This window comes from Cynocephalus volans, chromosome 2 (assembly GCF_027409185.1).
Source record: "Cynocephalus volans isolate mCynVol1 chromosome 2, mCynVol1.pri, whole genome shotgun sequence".
Lineage (NCBI taxonomy): Eukaryota > Metazoa > Chordata > Mammalia > Dermoptera > Cynocephalidae > Cynocephalus > Cynocephalus volans.
In genome coordinates this window covers 52,784,986-52,808,704 of record NC_084461.1, presented here as the reverse complement: position 1 = coordinate 52,808,704, position 23,719 = coordinate 52,784,986, and the positions used below count along the sequence as shown (strand labels likewise).

Genomic DNA, 23,719 nt, shown 5'->3' with positions numbered 1-23,719 from the left:
TGTTCAATAAACTGACATAAGCTAAAGAGGTATTCAAAGTAACATATGCTGACTTAGCTACCAAAAAGGTCATTTTAGCTACAAAACTCAATCTGAATAATTTACATAAAAACCCAAGCCAAGCTTGATTTTTATTTTTATTTATTTATTTATTTTTTAAAATTTTATTTTGTCGATATACATTTTGGCTGATTATTGCTCCCCATCACCAAAACCTCCCTCCCTTCTCCCTCCCCCCCAACAATGTCCTTTCTGTTTGCTTGTCGTATCAACTTCAAGTAATTGTGGTTGTTATATCTTCTTCACCCCCCCCGGTTTTGTGTGTGTGTGTGTGTTTGTGTGTGTGAATTTATATATTAATTTCAAGCTTGATTTTTAATAATCATTTTTATTTTTATTTATTTTTCATTTTTTTTGGCAGCTGGCTGGTATGGGGATCCAAACCCTTGACCCTGATGTTATTACACAGAGCTCTAACCAACTGAGCTAACTGGCCAGCTTCTAATATTTTAAAAATATATATGTGAACACCTCCATGTCTTAAGACTTCAGACTGCAAAGGAATCCTCCTAAGATATGTGTGTGAAAAATATAAATTTTAAATGCAATCTCATTTTGAAAAATTTACACTATCTAAATGTATAGAAAGTAAAAATTTAATAGTCCTTCAACCCTCCCTATAATCCAGATCCCACTCTTTGCTCCTCAAACATGTAAATCTTCGGCAGAACAATAAAAAAATAAAAAAAATAAAAATAAAAAAATCCTTAGCAGATAATTTCCAATGTAGATGTTTTAAAAGTGGGGAAAAAAGGAATATAAAATTAAATATAACTACTAAATTTTACAAAAAATATAAATTTTCACAAGATTCAAATGATAGTGTTTAAAATGAAGGACTTTCCTTTTACCTCCAATCTTTCTCTAACACTTCGGACCACCCTGCCTCACCATCCACCCACACAGAAACATCACTATTAGAACAATCCTGAACTGCTAAACAATAAAAAATAAATTAAATATGATTTTCATCTCCTGGCTGAAAATATATAGAAGACCTGCAGTTAATAATTTATGCCTGTTTCAACTTTTCTTTAGCTGGCTCTAAAACTAACATGACCCTTTCTGGAAGCCTGTTAGCCAGAAAATCATGGTAAACATCATGATGATTAAATTCACCCTTGTGAAATCAATCAATTAATTGACTTATTCCCCATTACTTTTTTTTTTTTTTTTTTAAGATTACGGGTAAGAGGATCTTAACCCTTGACTTGGTGATGTCAGCACGACGCTCTCCCAAGTGAGCTAACCGGCCACCCCTATATAGGGATCCAAACCCGTGGCCTTGGTGTTATCAGCACCACACTCTCCCAAGTGAGCCAGGGGCCGGCCCTTCCCATTACTTTCTTTCTCATAAAACTCTCCTCAAATCTGCAAAATTATTGAGTTTAATGAATTGAATAAAAATTTGCATATTTCATAATTTCATATTCATCACATACATTTTAAAAATCATTCTTTAATATTACTGACATTATTGTATTATGAAATCAAAAAGATACCAATATTAAAATTAGCCATGTAAAGTTTAAATAAATAACTACATCAAGGGTAATATTTGTTCTCTTGATTTACCTTGTCAGGGCCATACTAAGAAGTCAATATGCAAAATTAAAAAAGAAATTTTTACTTTACCTCTATTATCTCTTGGAGGGGGCTCATTCTTAACAGAAGCCACAGTCCGTCGATTCTATAAAAGAAAAAAAAAGTTCATTACATTTTCTCTCTTCATTCCTAATATGTATCATGATCTCACCTTCTTTTAATTAAACAAAAGTAAGTAGACACACAGTAATAAAAAACTAAATGGAGAAAAACTATAATTTTTTAATGAATTACTATCAATATTCAAGTTCCCTTATATGAGTTTTTTCCCCTCCTCCTCCACCCTCCCCAAATATTCAGGAATTAATGTGAGCCAGGCACTGCTCTGAGGATTTCATATGTATTACTTCGGTTAATCTTTGTAACAACTTGTGTGGTCATTATTATTGCTATTTCCATTTCACAGATGAGGAAACTGAAGCACTGATAGGCTAAGTAGCTTCACTATAATGTGTGCTTTTAATAACCATGCTATCCTGCGAAAAGCATATAATAAACTTCACCTTTGGCTATCAGGGGGTAATTAATAAAATATTAGTTCTAGACAGCTTAGAGCCCCTTGTTAAACTGAAATATCAAAATACTAAGAAACATGCATTGTCAGTTATCCTAAAAAGGTTTCATTAGCGTTTCAAAGATTTGAACACGAACTGCATAGATCAAAGCCATAAACTTTTGGTCCTATTATTTATTTACTAAGACTTCATTTTATTCACTTCAAAAAAAGATATCAAATAATGCAGTTGTTCTCAACCTTGGCTGCACATTTAAATCAGATGGGTACTGTTAAAAGAATATTAAGGTTGGCCAGTTAGCTCAGTTGGTTAGAGCGTGGCCTTGTAACACAAAGGTCGAGGGTTTGGTTCCCCATATAGGCCAGCTGCCAAAACAAACAAACAAAATTTTGATGCTAGGGCCTCCCTCTAAGATAAAATAAAATTGAATCTCTGGGAGTGGGATCCAGAAATCAGTATTTCAAAAATTCTCTAGGTGATTCTAGTGTATAGCAAAGGTTGCTAATGATATACCAAGAAGGATAAAATATGAAGATCCTCCAAGGTTCTGAAGCTGATTATAAAAAGCAGTTCATTTACAAGGGGTAACTAATGACCTCTAAGCAGTGACTCAATATGCTTAAAATTCGAAGAAAAGAAAATATGCTTTTCATTCATACACAGTTTACAAAGAAGAATGTTTTGTTGATATCCTCAAGCTTCTATCATACTATTATTTGGATGCTTATGTACGTCCTCCCTGCAAGATGTCAAGGTCCTATAGGCTGAAAGCCATGTCATAGCCGTCTTTGTATTCTGCCCAGCATAATACCTGGCACAATGCAGAAAAAAACAATAAATGCTTGTTGAACTGAACACAGAGTTGTGGATTCAACAACTTTGCAGGACTACCTGGTTTAAAAAGAGCTGTATTTTGATACAAAGTTTTAACAGTGAAGGGGTTTGAGACAAAGAAAGAGGAATTATCTTTAAAAACAATAAAAATAACGTGTGTTTAACTTGTGTAAAGACAAAACTGCTAGGGAGGATATAGCATGGTTTTAAAGTTTATCTTCACAGACAATATAGAAGTAGTTAAACTGCATTTCATCATTTCCCATCTTTCTTTAATAAACACAAATAAGGGGCTCAGCTCAGCTCTTTAGAGTGTGGTGCTGCTAACACCAAGGTCAAGAATTCAGATCTCCATACCAGCCAGCTGCAAAAACAAAACAAAACAAAACAAAAACCATAAACAGCAGAATTATAATTTCAAAAGACTATCAGAGTGGGCACTTATTATTCATAATAAACAGCTATTCTTCCTTTGTCAAAGTCATACGTATTCATTCAACAAACACTGAGAAGCAAATGGTTTTGATCCATATCTCCTGAGAAGCTACTAGTTTCAGGAAAAATCCTAACTAGGCAAGGAATTTCTAGGATCTTATCTAATAAGTGTCTTAATTGTGAATTAGACAACCTCAATCCTTGAAAGTATGTGTGCATATACATGGATGTGAATAGCAGAAAGAATTAAAGCTTTTTTTTAAAAAGCAAACTAATCAATACTTAAAATATACACTTCATAGCCTACAAATTTCAAACCAGCAAACACACACACAACTCTGAATTTTCATAACTAACCTTTACAATTTTGTTTACTTTGGCCGAGGATGTTGGAGGTGGAGGTGTTTCTGGACTGGGTTCAATTTCTTCATCAGGTACAAGGTCGGGGTTAAGTGAAAAGATGCTCTCCAGGTCAATCTGTTTAAAACGCATACACACACACATATTTTGAGAGCGTATATGACGATTAACCTTTCATTTTTCAAGTAATTTCACACAAAGTATATAACCCTTCATTGATTTTAGCCTAATGAATGGCACTGCTCTGCAAAGTAGATAATTTAGAAATATAATCCACATATATTTAAAGAATCTTTCTTAAAATGGCTCATTGTAGTCTTGATCACATAACCTGCTAACAACACAGTGACCAACAGAACCACATAATTATTATAGCAACTTTCAAATTTTTTGAGCTAGACTTAAAAAATAGTATGTCTTCATCTAATAATTAACAGGATTGACATGTGCAATCACATAAAATACGAGTGTGTAGGATAAATTCTACCTTTCTTTGAGTGAAAATTTTTAATAATTTGAAAGGTTTTCCAAGGGATGACAAAAAATACATGCACTACATAAAAGTGATACACCTTTCTGTTTTGTTTTATATTCAGAATTTTGACTGCAGGACTAGAAATAAAATTTAAACCTGTGATCATACCTCTTTGCCTTTTGTATCTCCATTTTCTATCCATTCAACAGTTACACTTTCATTATCTTCATTTAAAGATGTTACCATTGCTTGGTGTATTCGGCCTAAGTGGGAATAAAATATACATTTTTTAAATGCCACAAATTATAGCATTCCTAAACACTATCAAATACAATCTTGTAACTTACAATTTTTTCCTAAAAAATGACACTATCTTTCTTACAAGGGATTTCTAGACTCTCAGGATTAGGGAATAAACTTTGTCCATGGGGCCATATATCAATTTGCTACTTGTCAAGTTTAGGAACTCAAGAAATTAGATGAGACCCACCAAAGTTTATTTTCAGTATATATGATAAATAATCACAACTCTGTGATATGGAATGCCTGAAATTTAATACTCTTAAGCAGTTCTAATCATTAGAAAGTTTCCTTACTATGAGCCAAAAATGACTCTGTAGAACAAAAATTCATAAGACAATTTTTAATAGTATACTGATTAAAGAAAACATTATACTTTTTTTTTCCCTCTTAACAGACTGCAGATCTTACTTGTTAAAAACTATAGAACTAAATAATTATTTTAAATTATTACACAATATTCCATTATGTTTATCACTTATTGGTGGTCACTTAGGTTATGTGCTTTATTTTTTACACTGTAGTGTATTATAAACATGGCCATAAATACTATTATATATCTGTTATTAGGCACTTGTCACATTATTTCCTTAAAACAAATTCCTAGAAGCACACATAAATTTTTATATGTATATAAACATACATATACACACACATGCCCAAATATATATGAAATATGTTTGTTTGTTTTTTTTACTTATTTCATCTGTTTTCATCTTACCCATCTGTTTGATTATTAGTCAGGTAAGGATAGAAACTATTTGTTATATATCTGCATCCTCATTACCTACTAAAACGCAGAACGTAAGGAATTTTCATATGTATTTCCCACATGAAATCCTTGGGGCATCTACAATTTACCTTAGGATAATTTACAGCTCTTTAAATACCTAAAGCAAAATATATATTTGGTACATAAAACAAACAATATCTCCATGCAATTACCAACAGAATTACCACAATAAGAATGGGGAAAAAAGCATGTGCGTGTTCCAAAAAGAACAACACCACCACCATTTGTACTGCTGGGTATCTGCCACAGTATTCCAACCTTCCTGATCAAGAATGACTAAGTGTACCAATAACTATGTGTGCAAAATAAGGTAGACCAGTGGGGCAAAATATGTATAAGAACTATAGGTCACAATTTCACAGGGACCTTAACCTCCAAAGATAGTAGAGAGAGATTGGCAATGATAAGATACAGAAAGTCAAGGAGAGCAAGGTCAAGATCCTTGTACTGGTCAGCTGCCAAAAAAAAAAAAAAGGGAAAAAGAAAATCATGAGAGAACATTCAGCATTAGCAGTCTCCTCCACAACTTCAATTGCCAATGCAGACATCTCAGAAAACCTTAAACTGGTAATTAGCAAAGTCAAAAGCATCTGATCCACCAGCAAAGACTAAACTCTAGAGGTTGAGCAGGGCAGGACGAGAAATATGTTGGCTATGTCTACCATAATCCAGTTTACTCATTGAATAAGAAATAAATACGAAATCCCAGCAGTAAGAATTGAATAAAAAGGCTGGAGCTGAACGAAGTCTCATGTGTTTGCTTTTTTGCCAGTTGACCAGATAACTGGAAATATCTGCAGCATGAGGCTTTTATTTATACCCAAAGAAATCTCTAAAAAAAAAAACCCTGACTTTTCCTAATATGCCTTTAATGGTTTTTTTTGTATTTTTGTATTTTTTAAAAAATGTTATACTGTTTATTTAACTTTAAAAACATTTCAGCACTCTCAACATACAAAAAAAATAACAGAACGCTTCAAATTATGTTTAAGTACAGAAGGTCCCTGAACTTTCATCGATGCAACGGCTCTTTGCTGACAATGAAGAGTTGTACAGTTTGTTGAAAAACAGTTCAAAAATTACCACACTTAAATAAAAAAAATAACTCAAACACTTCTCATGCTAGCTGATCCCCTTTTTCCACAGCTAATAAAGCTGCCATTCTTAGCTATACTGTGTCATTATATATACAAACAAGACAACCTGAAGCTAAATGGATGCCCACCACAGTGTCAACGGGACCAGCCTCACATGGTATGCCCTGAGCTACAGACCCTCCAAAAGGCATCTTCCCCCACAGCCTCAACACCAAGCAAGGAACATCAAGACTGTCTCTGTTGTTTTGTTCTTTCTGAAAACTACAGATATGTACAGTTCATAACTCAGGATTTCTAGCCAATAACCTTAAAAAATTTTTAAATGCCGGAAACATCTTTAAATGCCTTGTCACACCAACAGCAAAGTAAACAGAGCAAGAACATGAGTGCCTTTTTGTTTTAAAAATGTTAGGAAATACATACAACTTTGATACAGTTTCAGGGTACTCCGGACACTCATGGCCACTTCATGTAAATCACTGACAATTTCTAGAGCACTCTGAGACTACAATATGATCATGATCAACTTTTGTAATCAAACCTAATGAGGGCAAAAGACACACCTCAGAGATGTGTCAATTACAGTGCTCCCCTACTCTAAGGCATTCACAAGGAGACAGATAAACAGGTTTTTATTCATCCTCCTCCTTGTCCTGTCTTCCTTTTCCACCTCTTTCCTGGCAACTTCAGCAGGACCCTTTGCATCATCAAACTTTCCTTTAGACATAGTCAGCAACATCCTTCTCGCACTTCTCCTTCAGCTTTACCGCCTTGGTGATTGTAAGGCTGCTTTTCACTGTCACTAAGTTATTACACATCTCACCCAGTTTTTTGGCCATGTCTCCAATAGGGATGACAAGGTTTGTGGATTTGATATTGGGGCGGAACTCAGAACAGAAAAGGAAAAATCCAGACAGTGGCCTTTTGGGGGCATTAGGGTCCTTCTTCTTGCCTGTCTTAGCTGGTCCATAATCCTTCATCTCCCAATCACAGCATACTTTATTTGCTTTTGCCATTTCATCAAATTTAGACTTCTCTTTCCCAGACACTGTCTTCCACCTCTCAGAGCATTTCTTGGAAAATTCTACAAAATTGACAGGGACTTCTGGGTTTTTCTTATGTTCTTTATTTTTCTTCTTATGTTTGGTCTGCACAAAGAAGGCATAAGCAGATATCTTGCTCTTTGGTTTCTTAGGGTCACCTTTAGCCATCTTGACTGTACTGTTCACTAGTCTGAGCAGCGCAAGGCACAACAAGAGGCTCAGCACTCCCCAGCCTTGAGCTCTAAAGGTTTTTGGTTTGTTTGTTTTGTATATGGTTTTCAATTGAGATACTCAAGTACCTCTTCTTTAATTGTAATAAAAATTTATGATTTGATTTTTTTCAAAAAAAGCAAGCGCCTGTTAACAAACGTGTTAAAAAGTAAAGTAAGACGGACAGATACATGAGATTTTCAAAGGAAAAAATCATAATATGGTAATAGTGTAGCAGGGAAGTTTCCAGCCTGGATGACTGGGAGAATGATGGTACTAGGGGCAGAACAATGTTATGCTTTATCTTAAGTCTCAGTTGTTAATAAGAATCATGCATGGATATTAATAAGACTTATCAGGATTGGAAATTTCTTTACCTGGGACAATCTCCATGTGGACCTTCAAATACCATCACATTTCTCTGGCCTGTCTGAGAAAATTTATGTATTCCATCTTCACTAACTCATTGTCCTTTGCCTCTCTTCGTTCCCCCATTTATTTTACTGTGAATTATACCATATATACTTCTAGATTGGAAAAAAAAAAAAAAAAAAAAAAAAACACCGCAAACACCTGGATATCCACCAGCTGCCAGGTTAAGAAACACTTTTGAATCCTCTTATGTTCCCTTCACTAACTGAATTCCCCTTACTTTCTCCCCTTTTCCCCTCCCCAGAGGTAACTGCTACCCTGACATTTGAGATAATCATACCATGACTTTTCTTTATAGTTTTACCACCTGTAAATGCAACACATGCACAAAATATGAATAGTTTGCCAACTATTTTTAAACTTTATATAAATGGAGTTACACTACTTTAAGACTTATTTTGCTCAATATTATTTCTTGAGATTCATTTATACTGTATATAACTGTTGTATATATATAATGTATATAATCCATTTTCACTATTGGATAGTATATCATTGCATGAATATGCCAAAATTATTTAATTACACTGTTGATAGATATTTGAGTTGTTTTTATGATTTTGCTATTAAGAACAATGGTGCTATGGGCATTCTTATACATGTGTACAAATATGCAAGAATTTTTCTACAATATATAGTTAAGAGAAGAAATATAGAATAATGGAGTATGCACACTTAAAACCTTTCTACGGCTAATCAGTTTGCTCAGTTGGTTACAGTGTGGTGTTATAACACCAAAGTCAAGGGTTCATATCCCCGTTTAGGCTAGCCACCAAAAATAAATAAATAAAACAAAACCTTTCTAGTTAGTGCTATGATGTTTTCCTATCTATAATGGCTGTACCTGTAATAATTTGTAATCCCCCTAGCAATTATTTCACATCCACAATAATACTTAATATTTGTCAGATTCATTGTGGTTCTAATTTCTCTGACTTAATGAGGTCGTGCCAATTTTTGTGTTTGTTGGCCATTCAGGCCTTTTGAGTGTGTGTCTTTTTTCCTGCTACTTCTCTATAGAAACTCTCTATATATTCTTGGCATTAATCTTTTGTTACATGTATTGCAAATATTTTCTCCAAAGTTGTGGCTTATCTTTTTCCTTTTATGGTATCTTTTAATGAATTTAAGTTCTTATTTTAATGTAGCCAAATATATATTTTTCCACTATGGCTTTTTTGTCATAAAATTCTTCCTGAGACAAAATCCCAGGACAGTTTCTTACATTTTCTTCTAAAGTTTCACAAAACCTTTCATATTCAGGACCTTAATCCATATCATACTTGTGCACAATGACACAATTTCTTTTTCCCCACTATGGAAAACAAATTGTTCCAGCATTTGTTCAGCAAATTGTTTCTGAAAAGCCCTTCCTTCAACCTGCTTATCTGCAATACTCTTTCATATTTCAAGCATATATGCATAAGTCTATTTTTTTATCCTTGACCAAAATTACATTGTTTTAATTACTATTATAGCTTTGCTTACTTATTAGTAAGCCATCTGGTAGAATAAGCCCTCCTGCCTTATTGTTCCTTAAGAATTTCTATAGAAACTAGCCGGTTAAGCTCAGTTGGTGAGAACATGGTGTTAAAACACCAAGGTCAATGGTTTGGATCCCCGTACTGGCCAGTTGTGAAAAAAAAAAAAGAAATGACTATCTTTGATCTTGGCCTTTTGCATGTCTGTATACATTTTAGAATCAGCTTATCAAGCTCCAAAAATCAAATAAGCCAACAATAACAAAACACTGCCTGTTAAGATTCTGATTGGAATTGCACTGAATATTTTATTCTAGATTTTTAACATCATTGATCAAGAGTAATACTGGCCAGCAGTTTTCCTTTCTCATAGCAACCTTATTAGATTTTGGCATCCTGGTTATGCTAGCCTCATAAAATGATTTTTTTTTTTTTTTTTTTTTTTGTCTTTTTCGTGACCGGCACTCAGCCAGTGAGTGCACCGGCCATTCCTATATAGGATCCGAACGCGCGGCGGGAGTGCCGCCGCGCTCCCAGCGCCGCACTCTCCCGAGTGCGCCACGGGCTCGGCCCTCATAAACTGATTTTTTATGACAGAGTTTTCCCTTTCCATACTCTGGAATCACTAGTGTAAAATTAGAATTATTTGAACCTTGAGTATTGGTAGGCAATGGTTAAAACCATCTTGGTCTGAGGTGTAATTTGTGACAAGATTCAGTTTCCTTAATAATTATAGATTATAGTTTTCTACTCTTCACTGTTTTGAGAATTATACTTTTCTAGGAGTTTTATATGTGTTCACATTTTGGGCATAAAGTTGTTCATAATATCTGTTTAATGCCTGGGGCATCTGTAATGATGTCCGCGTTCTCATTCCTAATTTTTTTGTTATTTTTTTCTTGACCAATCTCACCTTAGATGTGTCTGTTTTATTTGTCTTTTCCAAGAATATATACCTAGTTTTGTTGAGTCTTTTTATCATGTGTTACCAAGTACGTAATTTCTGCTCTTGTCATTATTATTTCTTTTCTTCTACTTACTTTGGGCATATTTTGCTGGGTTCTTTTTCTCCCTTAACTTCTTAAGATAAATACTTAGCTCATTCATCTTTATCCTTTCTTTTTTTCTCATAAGCAATTAAATCTACACATTTCTCTCCAAGAATTGCTTTAGCAGCATGTTACAAGTTTTTCTATATAATATTTTTGTTACTGTCCAGTTCCAACTATTTTTCTAATTTTCTGCATGATTTTTTGACTAATGAGTTATCTAAAAATGTTCCTCAAATTCCAAACACATGAGAGTTTTCTAGGTATTCTGTTAATTTCTAAAGGTGAGACATCTGACCAATCAGAACAAACAAAGCCACAAATAATTGCATGACTTTCCCAAGTGCACTGAATACCCCTGTATTTTCATCTTAATTGCACTGGACTATCTCCCTTGGAAGAAAATTACCTATATACCTAGCTCCACATAGCAAATCAGCAGCAATTTTTTTTTTTTAAAATCAGTGTCTTTATTTAAGGAGGAGACACACAAATCTTTGTTTTCAAATAGTGAACCTGGCTCTGATGCTCTTTTATTTTAGCCCCCCACTCCACCCCAGTCATCCTATAGGAGCCAAACTTTTGCCATCCTTGCCTGCTTCAGCCCTACTCATCCCTTAGTGTTTGCTCCATAGTGATGCTCCATGGTTTTTGAGTTCAGCTAATGCCTTTCTGGCTTTCTCTTATGTGTTAGCAGAAGGATGCCAATACATTAACTTTATTGCGCTATTCTGACCAGAAGTCCCAATCCATTTTTAAATCACACATCATATTCATAGAAAATGGGGGTCAGATTTAAAAACTGTAAGTTTATACTATTATATATAATCAACACTGTATCATAAATTATTATAGATTATAACTGCTATAGTTTCAAAACCTATGATTTTTTTAAAATTTAAAATCTAGACACATATTTAAAAGTTTCCAGTTTTATTTCAACCTACTTATAGATAAATTAGTGTAGGAAATGGCCTCTGTAGAGGGTGAAGTAAAAAAAATACTTGCAAAGAGTTTGAGGAAGTACAGGCAAGCCCTACAGAATATAACCCCAAACATTATTTTCCTGATAGGATACCTCTTGGTTTAATACCCAAGCTTTATAAAATGTATTTATCTCTCAATGCAAGATTTTTCAGCTAATGTTTATATAAGAAAAGATTTATATTTGTAAATGCCAAAATTCAATTAGCATTTTAAACAAGAGTGTTCAAGAAAAGTTCTGAATTACATTTCAAATATAATTGATTGACCGTCAGAATCACATATAGACTTATTAAAAAACTCACTCCAAATATCAAAGTGATACAAAAGTAGACACAGGATGATACTTTAATCATACTCAGTGTGAGCCATTTTCTGACATGGTTTACTTGTCCTGAATGTATTTCCAAGGCCTTTCATATTTATTTTGCATTTGTTTTACTTAGCATTGAAAAAGTAATAAAATATTCAAGGAAGTGTTGAAGAAAACAATGGGAATGGGCAAAAAACAATTATAATGGAAGAAAATATTTTACTGCACATAAATCTGATTTGTTAACCTTATTTATTGTATGCTGATCAAACATGATGGTATTTTACTTATATGTAGGTGATTCACAGTGTCAGTTACATTTCTGAAATTAGTTAGCGAGTTCAGGTTGATGATTAATACGTTGTAATTTTTTTTTCCCATTTAAAATAAAGGCCAATAAATTCCCAGGCAGCATTTCACACACATCTAATTTTTAGGAACAGCTTATTGACTTTAGGTGGGACACGTCTTTGCATTGTTTGGAATAGAACACTCACAGGTTTCTGCTACTGCGAACTAAAAAGAATTTCAAATGTAATAAACCTCAGTAATTCTCAGAAGAAAAATCACAAAGTCTGTATTTGACCATTCAACCTAATAAATGGAAATTTCATGTGGTTTGACCTAGAAAAGTAAATTGCACCCCAAATTTAGAAGTCAAGATAGTTTATAAAAATCAAAAAATATAAATCAACTTTATAATGATTCAAAGAATATTTTAAAAGAACCTATATTTCAAAGTCATTTTATATTTAGGTCATTTTAAGAAATATCTTTTTCCATTATTTAAGGCTCAACTTTTTGATATGGTGAAATTAAAGGGAAAATAGTTCAGATCTCATCTTTTTAGTCTCTGTTCGTAAATATTATGACAAATGATTTTTTAAAAAGAGAAAATTATGTTAAGTGAAATAAGCCAGGTACAGAAAGAGAAATACTGCATGTTCTCACTTACATGTGGGAGCTAATGAAAATAAACCAACATAAAAAGATGCAACAATCACATAATTTGTTGAACTTTTTAAGAGAACAGAATTGAGGTTGCTGGGGGTAGGAAAAGGGAAGAGGGAAAGGGGAAGGAGGAAAGGGGAAAGGGAGGAATTGGTAAAGAGCTGTGAAAATCAATTACACTATATAACGATTAATTTAAAAAAATAAAAAGAAAGAAAAAACCCCAAATGACTGCACAGAAGACTATATACCCAAATTCAAGCCATCTTTGCCCCAGTGAACAAAAACAAATACATGGATTCCATAGTTCAGGACTTTCTAATCCTTAAAATTAAGATGGTTACATAAGATTGGTATTATTGCTCTTTAATTTGCCATGAAAGCTCATATATTTATTGAGCTGTCAAAAACAAGTTTTACATGTTGACAATTGCCTTTTGGTCTCTGAAAACAGGATCCTATTATATGTCTTCTAGTTCACAGCTGAATTCACAGCAGCTGTGAGGCTAAGAAATGCCAGCAACCAATTAGGCTGGCATAAACCTTGTCTAGCATATAAAGTATAATTTGGTCACAAATGCAGAAGACAAGAGCCAAAATAAATCAGCCAAGAATACTAATGAAATTTCACTACAAGTATTTAAAAGTCAGGATATCTAAAAATCCAACAATTATATGTATTTTATTAAAAGGTTATAGCAGTAGAACATTAGGGAAAATACAAAAAGCAATAATCAATTCTTTTCAGATCCAAACATTTTTTTAAAAGTTTGCAGCTATTTCTGACATACATAGAATTATAAACTCAATGGTCTTTCCCTATTTCTAATTACCCTAATCATAAGGTTGGGGTACACATATGACAAGTCCTCCCAAAAAGTAAACATTATTTTTATTAGTTCCTCTTCAGATATTTCTATGAAATTTTCTTTTAAGATATTAAGCCCTTAATAAAAATTTTAAAACCTAAATATGTAAGATTAATACAACTAAAACGATTAATAAAAATAAAACTTTAATTAAAAATAAAATTACACATTGAAAAAACTAGGAGTCACTGGTAATTCATATGTATATAGCCATGCAATAAAAACTAATACAAAAATTAGCTTATATGCCAATAACTAAAATATAAAGTTGTCTAGTGTATCTGTTCTTGATAAAGCCTCTGGCAACCCCTTCAATTTTCAATCAGAATACCACTACATAATTTGAGAGGATTTTTTATAGACTTTAAAATATATACTAATAAGTCTTATTTCCTTCTGTACCTCTCAAAAGCAGGGACTAAAAGGAAAAACATGCGTAAATATCCATTCTCAGAAGAACAAAGAAATAAATGCTACTCTGAATTACAAAATTGCACATTCAGACCAAGTGCCTGGCAGAACAATGTTGCTTCCAGAGGTTGAGTAAAATACTTATGCTTAATCAAAAGTGGTTAGTAAACAGATACCTGAAAGAAGCACTTTCTTCCAACTGAGTCCCTACTAGAAGAGAATCCTGATAAATTACTTTACAATATGGTGACCTCAAAACTTCTACCAATTCTTATCATGGGATTGATTAAAACCAATCTTAGTTAAATAGGTTCCCCATTTTTCTTAAACAATAATAAAATACTGAAGAAAATAGATCCTAATCAATTGTATATTTAGTTACAAGAACCAAGAGCCAGTGTAGAATGCAAATTCAAAAACTTTAGTGTATTTGAGCGCATCTTTCTAAGTAGAGTCACGACAAAACTTTGTTTTTGTTGTCCTAAGGAGGTTTGTGTTAAGTTTGTCTTTTAAAACATACAATTCCTTTCTTCAACTAATTGAAAGGATTCTAAAAGGATACTGCCTCAGGAACACGAAAATAATCTACTGCTTTAATAAGTTTACAATATGATGATCTAATATAAGTGTAAAATGGGAAAAGGTTGGGAAAATAGAGATTTCCAAATGCTTCTCTAAAATAGAAAGACTAAACACAACAAGGATGCTACAAAAAGCATTATTTAGAAAATGGAAGACACTGTTCACTAAACAGTAATACTCACATTATATCTTGGTTTTGCCAACTACCTCAAAGCAGTTTATAATTTATTATTTATACTCTAACAGTAAATGTCAATCTGTTACTAGATGACACAGACCAATAAATAATGACAGAAAGGAATCTGGTGATCTGTCACAGATCGTACTGCAGATCAGTAGCAGATCCAGCAGAAGTCAAACTCTCAAACTGATACCCAGCCCAGGTTTTGTTAGCTAATCTAAACAGTGATGAAAAGAATCCTTAATGAGGACTGTGTAAGCACTACACCTTCTTCATCAGCTCTGGTGGAACAAGGAGCCATTAGAAAAGGACATAAATAATGCCTCAGCTGACACTGGTAACAGTGCTGTTGCTGTTCAGTAAATCCCTCGGGAATGTGACTTTGCCAAACATAGAGACCTTTCTGTTTTGGTTCATCACACTTAAGATGTTACTGTTTATAACTAAATTAAAAAGTTCTAGCATTTCCCTTCTTAGACTTTAAACACAAAGCTATGGCCATTCACCTTAAAAAAAAGGTGCTGATAAGCTGAAATTTTGACACTAGGAGAGAAAAAGGGAATGATGCAGCTATGATTCTCATGAAGAAAATACAACTTAAAAATGGGACAAACTTTACTCATACTGCATACAAACTATTAATTTTCAAATTCTTATTTTATCTGTCCATTTTTTTGAAAAGGGATGTGAAAATTTAATACTGCTCAGTTCCTCTGAGGTGAGAGGGACATATAAGATCTGGTGGGGTTTTTCAGTGATGACTGAACCACACTGCACACTACCAATTTGGTAGAATTATCACTTAGAAGGGCCCATTGTGCACCTTTTTAGAAAAGTTCCATTCTGAGTTTGCATAAGGGTAATAAGAAAAATGTCATATGGAGGCTATGATACCATTAAAAAGTATTAAATCACTGTAGTTTCCTGACATTATTCTGAATATTTGGGGTTGGGAGAACGGGGATATAAAAACTGCCCAAACCACATGCAAGGAGAATATAATCAAAATTCTAAAATCATAATGTTACGATTATGATTCTAGCTGAACTAGTGAAAATACAAAAAAATACACACAGCACTAAAAACACCATTTCATGAAGTATACTAACTTAATAAGTTTATTTACTAAATAAATCTCAACACATATGAACCTTAATTAAAAGGCTATTCTTCTTAGCTACATTCCCCTGGGTGATATTCAAAATGTATCTGTATTTGTTAATGAATAAAAAATTGGCTATCTAGAATACCACAAAATTTTACAGTGTGGTGTTAAACATGTTGCTGATAGTCCAAAATTTTGAAGAACTGTCTTTCACAGATGTTCCACTGGATACATTGAGCAATGCTATTTAACTGCTCTCTGGCTTAAATTCTTGTTTACTCAAAAGGGAATTCTATACCAATACAGCTGTGCTATTCTATGAACTATTCATAGCTACATGTCATCTTAAATACATCCTAACAAGATACAGGGATCTTGTGGAATGTTTTTCAACAGTGAGTGCAATGTCACCCTTTCCCCCAGGAATTTGTCATCACAATCCCTGCTCCAATCTACCTATGGGAGCCAATGATAGTAATGGCTTTAAGACAGGGAAATTTCTACTTTTAGTGCCTGGACAATTTGGGTTAGGGGCATAGGTGACCACTCCTTTAAGCCCTTTCACCACTAAGGTAAAATGTGGAATAACAAATTCAGTGTGGCTAGAGCAAAAGGTACACAGGAAGAGTGGAGTCATAGAAGCTCAACATGGAGAGAAAGGCTAAAGTCAGATTATATTTTTGGTTTTGTGCATATTAAATTTTGAATATCAGTCCAGTGGAGATATGAAGAAGGCTGTCTGTTATACTGGAGATGGTCCAAGGTGAAGACAGAAGCTTGGGAATTGTCACATAGATCACACATACTAAACGGGGGTGATACTGCCCCCAAATGCGTGAAAATCAGCTCTTCGAAGGGGGATATCTTAAATATTACAATGGTTTATGGCCCTCCAAAGGATCACAGCACATAACCAGATGCACAGAAATTTCATTGGGAGGGGATGATTAGGAAAAAAATGTCAAAAAAAGAGTCGGGAAACTTGCGGACCTTCCTCTTGCCGTCTCTTAAGGGAGGACCACTGCTGTTGCCTGGTCGTGGGGGCTGACCGCCACTTTGCCCCTGGCAGGAGAGGCTGCCTCATTTACAGGCAACAGCTTTGAAGTATGGAGCAGGAAAAGAACTGTTTCTTAGCTGCAAAAGCGAGTCTCTAAACAGGGAACACGGCGCCAGGGCTGCTGTTGACTCAGCCAGGATCCCAGAGGCCGGGGCCACGCTGAAGGTGGCCAGCTGCCCTATTCAGGATTCGAGGTTTCAGGCCGGCATAAAAGAAGATTCCTGGGAGCGCCCGAGCTGTGCCGCGGGACCAAGTGAGCAGCCCGAGGCGGCGGCGGACGAGAACGGGGACGGTGACGATGCAGAGGCAGACAGGGAGTCGCCCGACCCGGCACAGCCCCGTGAGTGACCCCTGGCCAGGCCCTGCTCAGGGGACAGATGCCCACCCAGCTTCCGCCTGCCCCACCAGGCCACTCACCGACCCTGGAGCTGCCTCCATTTTCTCAGGTGGTGGCAGCTCCGGCCTGGCTTGGCCAAGCCTGTCCTCCTTGCCTGGCTCGGCTCCTCACTGAGCCTTCCCACTTGCTTGCCCCGGCCGGGGCTTCCTGGGGCCTGCGGGCCGGCCTCCCCTCCCAATCCCTCCGTGGTTCTCTGGCAGGGCTGGTGGCGTGGGCCATCCCCGGCCAGTGTCGGGAGGGCAAGGAAGTACGGGCTGGGCCAACTGCCACTCCACCGCACCCTGGGCTCCGGCCCCCGGTAAAGTTCCTGTTACTGGGAGGCAGATACCACCTCTGTGGCCACCAGTTTGGAAAAACGCCTAAACGATTTCTGGTTAGGAATAGTGTGGTCGGAGAGTTCCCGAGTTTGCTTGAACCTGCCAGAGAGCTGAATGCGGGCGGGCACGGGACTCGGTCTGCGACGGGGGGATTCAAAGGTGAACCGTGTGCTGCAGGCTCCTCCCCCGAGGGGCTCACACTCTGGTGTGGGAGATAAGACAAGTACACAAATAACCGCGATACCAGGCGGAAGGTGATAAGTCCTGAGAAAGATCTACACAGTGCTACAAAGGCACCCAGAGCAACCAGTTGTCTGCACCTAACAGAAACCTGGTAGACTTCCTGGGCGAGGCGGTGCCGAGCAGGGTCTTGAAGGCCCAGCTGATAGACGAGGGCTGCAGAAGACACATCCCAGCCCAGCCCAGTGCGCACAGAGCGGGGAGACATCCGGCTAGGGAGGCGGAGACTCGACAGAAACCACACACCCTGTGGGGTCGCCACTGCGTGATCCAACAGCCTGGCCAGAGCGCACGGAATAGGGAGAAGTCCCGCACGGGAAGTGGAAGCTCAGCAGAGACCACACACCGTGTAGTACCGCCCCGTGATCCAGCAGCCCAGCAGAGTCCAAGCTGACCAGAGAGGTGGCTCCCCGGAGAGGCCCAAGACCCAAGGCAACCACACACACAAGGCACTAGAGGCCAATGGAGCAGTCACGGAGGTAGCCATACCAAATTGGCAACCACAGCAACATCTTAGTTAGGCAATAGTCTCAAACCGGTGGACTGTGAAACCCCCGCCACAATGAATAAACATCAAAAAAAAGATAGCAGAAGTACAAAAAATCAAGAAAGTAAACCACCAAAAGTTAATAAATCTCAAACTCTAGATCCTATAGAACAAGAAGCCCTTGAAATGACTGACAAGGAATTTCGAGTGATAATTCTAAGGAAACTGAATGAGATACAAGAAAACTCAGCTAGACATTATGATGAAACGAGGAAAAGTATACAGGACCTGAAAGAGGAAATGTTCAAGGAAATCAATGTCCTGAAAAAAAATGTAGCAGAACTTGCTGAACTGAAGAAGTTATTCAGCGAAATAAAAAACACAACGGAGAGTTTAACCAGCAGGCTTGTCGAAGTTGAAGAGAGAACCTCTGAACTTGAAGATGGGCTGTTTGAAATAACACAAGCAGAGAAAAAAAAAAGAATAAAGAAACAAAGACATTGAAGAAAATCTGAGAGAGATATCAGACAACCTTAAGCGCTCAAATATCCGAGTCATAGGTATCCCAGAAGGGGAGGAAAACGGAGATTGCACTGAAAACATATTCAACAAAATAGTGGCAGAAAACTTCCCAGGTATAGGAAAAAATCACAGATCTTCAGATCCAGGAAGCTCAACGATCTCCAAACGTATTCAACCCAAAAAGGCCCTCTCCAAGACATGTCATAGTCAAATTGACAAAACTCAGAGACAAAGAGAGAATTTTAAGAGCTGCAAGAGAGAAGCATCAAATCACCTATAAGGGAGCCCCAATCAGGCTAACATCAGACGTTTCATCACAAACCCTAAAAGCTAGAAAGGAATGGGATGATATTTTCAAAATACTAAAAGACAAAGACTGCCAGCCAAGAATACTCTACCCTGCAAGGCTATCCTTCCGAAATGAGGGGCAAATAGTATATTTCTCAGACAAACAAAAACTGCGGGAGTTCACTACCACACGACCACCCTTACAAGAAATCCTCAAGGGAGTACTGGGTTTGGTTCCTGAAAAATAACTACCACTGCCATAAAAACCCAAGAAAAATCAAAACCCACTATCATAATAAAAATGGCTTTCATGAAGAGAAAACAAACAAACAAAAACACTATCTACAACCTAAAGAACCAACAAACACAGAAAACAAACAGTAAATCAGAAAGCAAGGAACAAAAGACATCTAAGACAAACAAACAACCAATAAAATGCTAGGAATAAATCAACACCTTTCAATAACAACTCTTAATGTAAAAGGCTTAAATTCCCCAATCAAAAGACACAGACTGGCTGACTGGATCAAAAAGGAGGACCCAACTATATGCTGCCTACAAGAGACCCACCTCACCCATAAAGATTCACATAGACTAAGAGTGAAAGGATGGAAAAAGATTTACCATGAAAACAGAAAAGAAAAACGAGCTGGAGTAGCTATTCTTATATCTGACAAAATAGACTTTAAACTAAAAACCATAAAAAGAGACAATGAGGGACACTACTTAATAATAAAAGGACTGATCTATCAAGAAGACCTAACAATCATAAATATGTACGCACCCAATGTTGGAGCAGCCAGATTTATAAAACAAACTCTCTTAGACCTAAAGAAGGAAATAGACACTAATACCATAATAGCAGGGGACCTGAACACCCCACTGTCAATATTAGACAGATCATCTAGGCAAAGAATCAGTAGAGAAACACAAGATCTAAACAATACTCTAGACCAATTGGAATTGGCAGATATCTACAGAACATTCCATCCAACAACCTCAGAATATTCATTCTTCTCATCAGCACATGGATCATTCTCCAGGATAGATCACATATTAGATCACAAATCAAGTCTCAATAAATTCAAAAAAATTGGAATTATCCCATGTATTTTCTCAGACCACAATGGATTAAAACTGGAAATTAATAACAAACAAAACTCTGGAAACTATACAAACACATGGAAATTAAACAGCATTCTACTTAATGACATATGGGTCCAAGAAGAAATCAAGCAGGAAATCAAAACATTTATTGAAACTAATGAAAACAATGATACATCATACCAAAACCTGTGGGATACTGCAAAAGCAGTACTGAGGGGAAAATTTATTGCATTAAATGCTCACCTCTAAAGAATGGAAAGATGGCAAGTGAACAACCTAACAATTCACCTTAAAGAACTAGAAAAACAAGAACAACCCAAACCTAAAGTTAGCAGACGGAAAGAAATCATTAAGATCAGAGCAGAACTGAATGAAATTGAAACCCGAAAAACAATTCAAAAGATCAGTGAATTAAAGTTGGTTTTTTGAAAAGATAAATAAAATTGACAAACCATTAGCATGGCTAACAAAAAAAAAGAAGAGAGAAGATTCAAATAACAAAAATTAGAAAGGAAAAAGGCGACATTACAACTGATTCATCGGAAATACAAAGAATCATTCGACATTACTATAAACAACATACGCCAACAAATTTGAAAATCTGGAGGAAATGGATAAATTTCTGGATACACACAAGCTCTCAAAACTCAACCATGAAGACGCAGAAAATTTGAACAGACCAATAACAATAAAGGAGATTGAATCTGTTATCAGAAGGCTCCCAACAAAGAAAAGCCCAGGACCAGATGGATTCACAGCAGAATTTTACCAAACATTCAAAGAGGAATTGACACCGATTCTTTACAAACTATTCTAAAAGACTGAAACAGACGCAAATCTCCCAAACTCATTCTATGAAGCAAACATCATCCTGATACCAAAACCAGGTAAAGATATAACCAAAAAAGAAAACTACAGGCCGATATCCTTGATGAATATAGATGCAAAAATCCTCACTCAAATACTAGCAAAGAGAATACAGCAACACATACGTAAAATTATTCACCGCGATCAAGTGGGATTCATCCCAGGGATGCAAGGTTGGTTCAACATATGCAAATCAATAAATGTGATACACCATATTAATAAAATCAAACACAAGGACCAGATGATCATCTCTATAGAGGCTGAAAAAGCATTTGATAAAATTCAGCACTCATTCATGACAAAGACCCTCTATAAGTTAGGTATAGAGGGAAAGTATCTCAACATAATTAAAGCCATATATGACAAACCCACTGCCAATATCATCCTGAATGGGGAAAAGCTGAAAGCTTTTCCTTTAAGAACAGGAACTAGACAAGGATGCCCACTCTCACCACTCCTATTCAACATAGTGTTGGAAGTACTAGCCAGAGCAATCAGAGAAGAGAAGGAAATAAAGGGCATCCAGATTGGAAAAGAGGAAGTCAAACTGTCCCTGTTTGCAGATGACATGATCCTATATATCGAACAGCCTAAAACCTCTACAAAAAAACTCTTGGAATTGATAAATGATTTCAGCACAGTAGCAGGATACAAAATCAACACACAAAAATCAGTAGCATTTCTTTTCTCCAATAGTGAACATGCAGAAGGAGAAATCAAGAAAGCCTGCCCATTTACAATAGCCACCAAAAAAATAAAATACTTAGGAATTGAGTTAACCAAGGAGGTGAAAAATCTCTATAATGAGAACTACAAACCACTGCTGAGAGAAATTAGAGAGGATACAAGAAGATGGAAAGATATCCCATGCTCTTGGATTGGAAGAATCAACATAGTGAAAATGTCCATACTACCCAAAGTGATATACAAATTCAATGCAATCCCCATCAAAATTCCAAAGACATTTTTCTCAGAAATGGAAAAAACTATCCAGACATTTATATGGAACAATAAAAGACCACGCTTAGCCAAAACAATGCTGAGCAAAAAAAATAAAGCTGGAGGCATAACACTACCTGACTTTAAGCTATACTACAAAGCTATAATAACCAAAACAGTATGGTACTGGCAGAAAAACAGACACACTGATCAAGGGAATAGAATAGAGAATCCAGAAATCAACCAACACACTTACTGCCACCTGATCTTTGACAAAGGTACCAAGCCTATTCACTGGGGAAGGGACTGCCTCTTCAGCAAATGGTGCTGGGATAACTGGATATCCATATGCAGGAGAATGAAACTAGACCCATACCTCTCACCATATACTAAAATCAACTCAAAATGGATTAAGGATTTAAATATACACCCTGAAACAATAAAACTTCTTAAAGAAAACATAGGAGAAACACTTCAGGAAATAGGACTGGACAGAGACTTCATGAGTACGACCCCAAAAGCACGGGCAACCACAGGAAAAATAAACAAATGGGATTATATCAAACTAAAAAGCTTCTGCACAGCAAAAGAAACAATTAACAGAGTTAAGACAACCAACAGAGTGGGAGAAAATATTTGCGAAATATACATCTGACAAAGGATTAATATCCAGAATACATAAGGAACTCAAACAACTTTACAAGAAAAAAACAAGCAACCCAATTCAAAAATGGGCAAAAGAGCTAAGTAGGCATTTCTCTAAGGAAGATATACAAACGGCCAACAGACATATGAAAAAATGTTCAACATCACTAAGCATCCGGGAAATGCAAATGAAAACCACACTGAGATACCATCTAACCCCAGTTAGGATGGCTAAAATCCAAAAGACTATGAATGATAAATGCTGGCGAGGCTGCGGAGAAAAAGGAACTCTCATACATTGTTGGTGGGACTGCAAAATGGTGCAGCCTCTATGGAAAATGGTATGGAGGTTCCTCCAACAATTGCAGATAGATCTGCCATATGACCCAGCTATCCCACTGCTGGGAATATACCCAGAGGAATGGAAATCATCAAGTCGAAGGTATACCTGTTCCCCAATGTTCATCACAGCACTCTTTACAATAGCCAAGAGTTGGAACCAGCCCCAATGTCCATCATCGGATGAGTGGATACGGAAAATGTGGTACATCTACAGAATGGAATACTACTCAGCTATAAAAACGAATGAAATACTGCCATTTGTAACAACATGGATGGACTTTTAGAGAATTATATTAAGTGAAACGAGTCAGGCACAGAAAGCGAAATACCACATGTTCTCACTTATTGGTGGGAGCTAAAAATTAATATATAAATTCACCCCCCCCCCCCAAAAAGAAAACCGGGGATGGGAAGAAGATATAACAA

General features: G+C 36.2%; 1 protein-coding gene and 1 pseudogene across 4 annotated transcripts in view; both read right to left on the bottom strand.

Annotated features, from left to right (window-relative positions):
• KIF2A (kinesin family member 2A) overlaps positions 1–23,719 on the bottom strand; it is a 66,320-nt gene that overhangs the window by 24,864 nt on the left and 17,737 nt on the right. For all 4 annotated transcript variants that reach the window (XM_063085791.1, XM_063085793.1, XM_063085792.1 and 1 more), the window contains exons 2-4: positions 4,453–4,547; positions 3,807–3,926; positions 1,696–1,750 (exon numbers count right to left, since the gene is read on the bottom strand). In XM_063085791.1, the coding sequence (XP_062941861.1) occupies positions 1,696–1,750; positions 3,807–3,926; positions 4,453–4,547 (270 nt within the window). The remainder of the gene's footprint in view (positions 1–1,695; positions 1,751–3,806; positions 3,927–4,452; positions 4,548–23,719) is intronic.
• Positions 7,067–7,685, bottom strand: LOC134369441 (high mobility group protein B3-like; annotated as a pseudogene).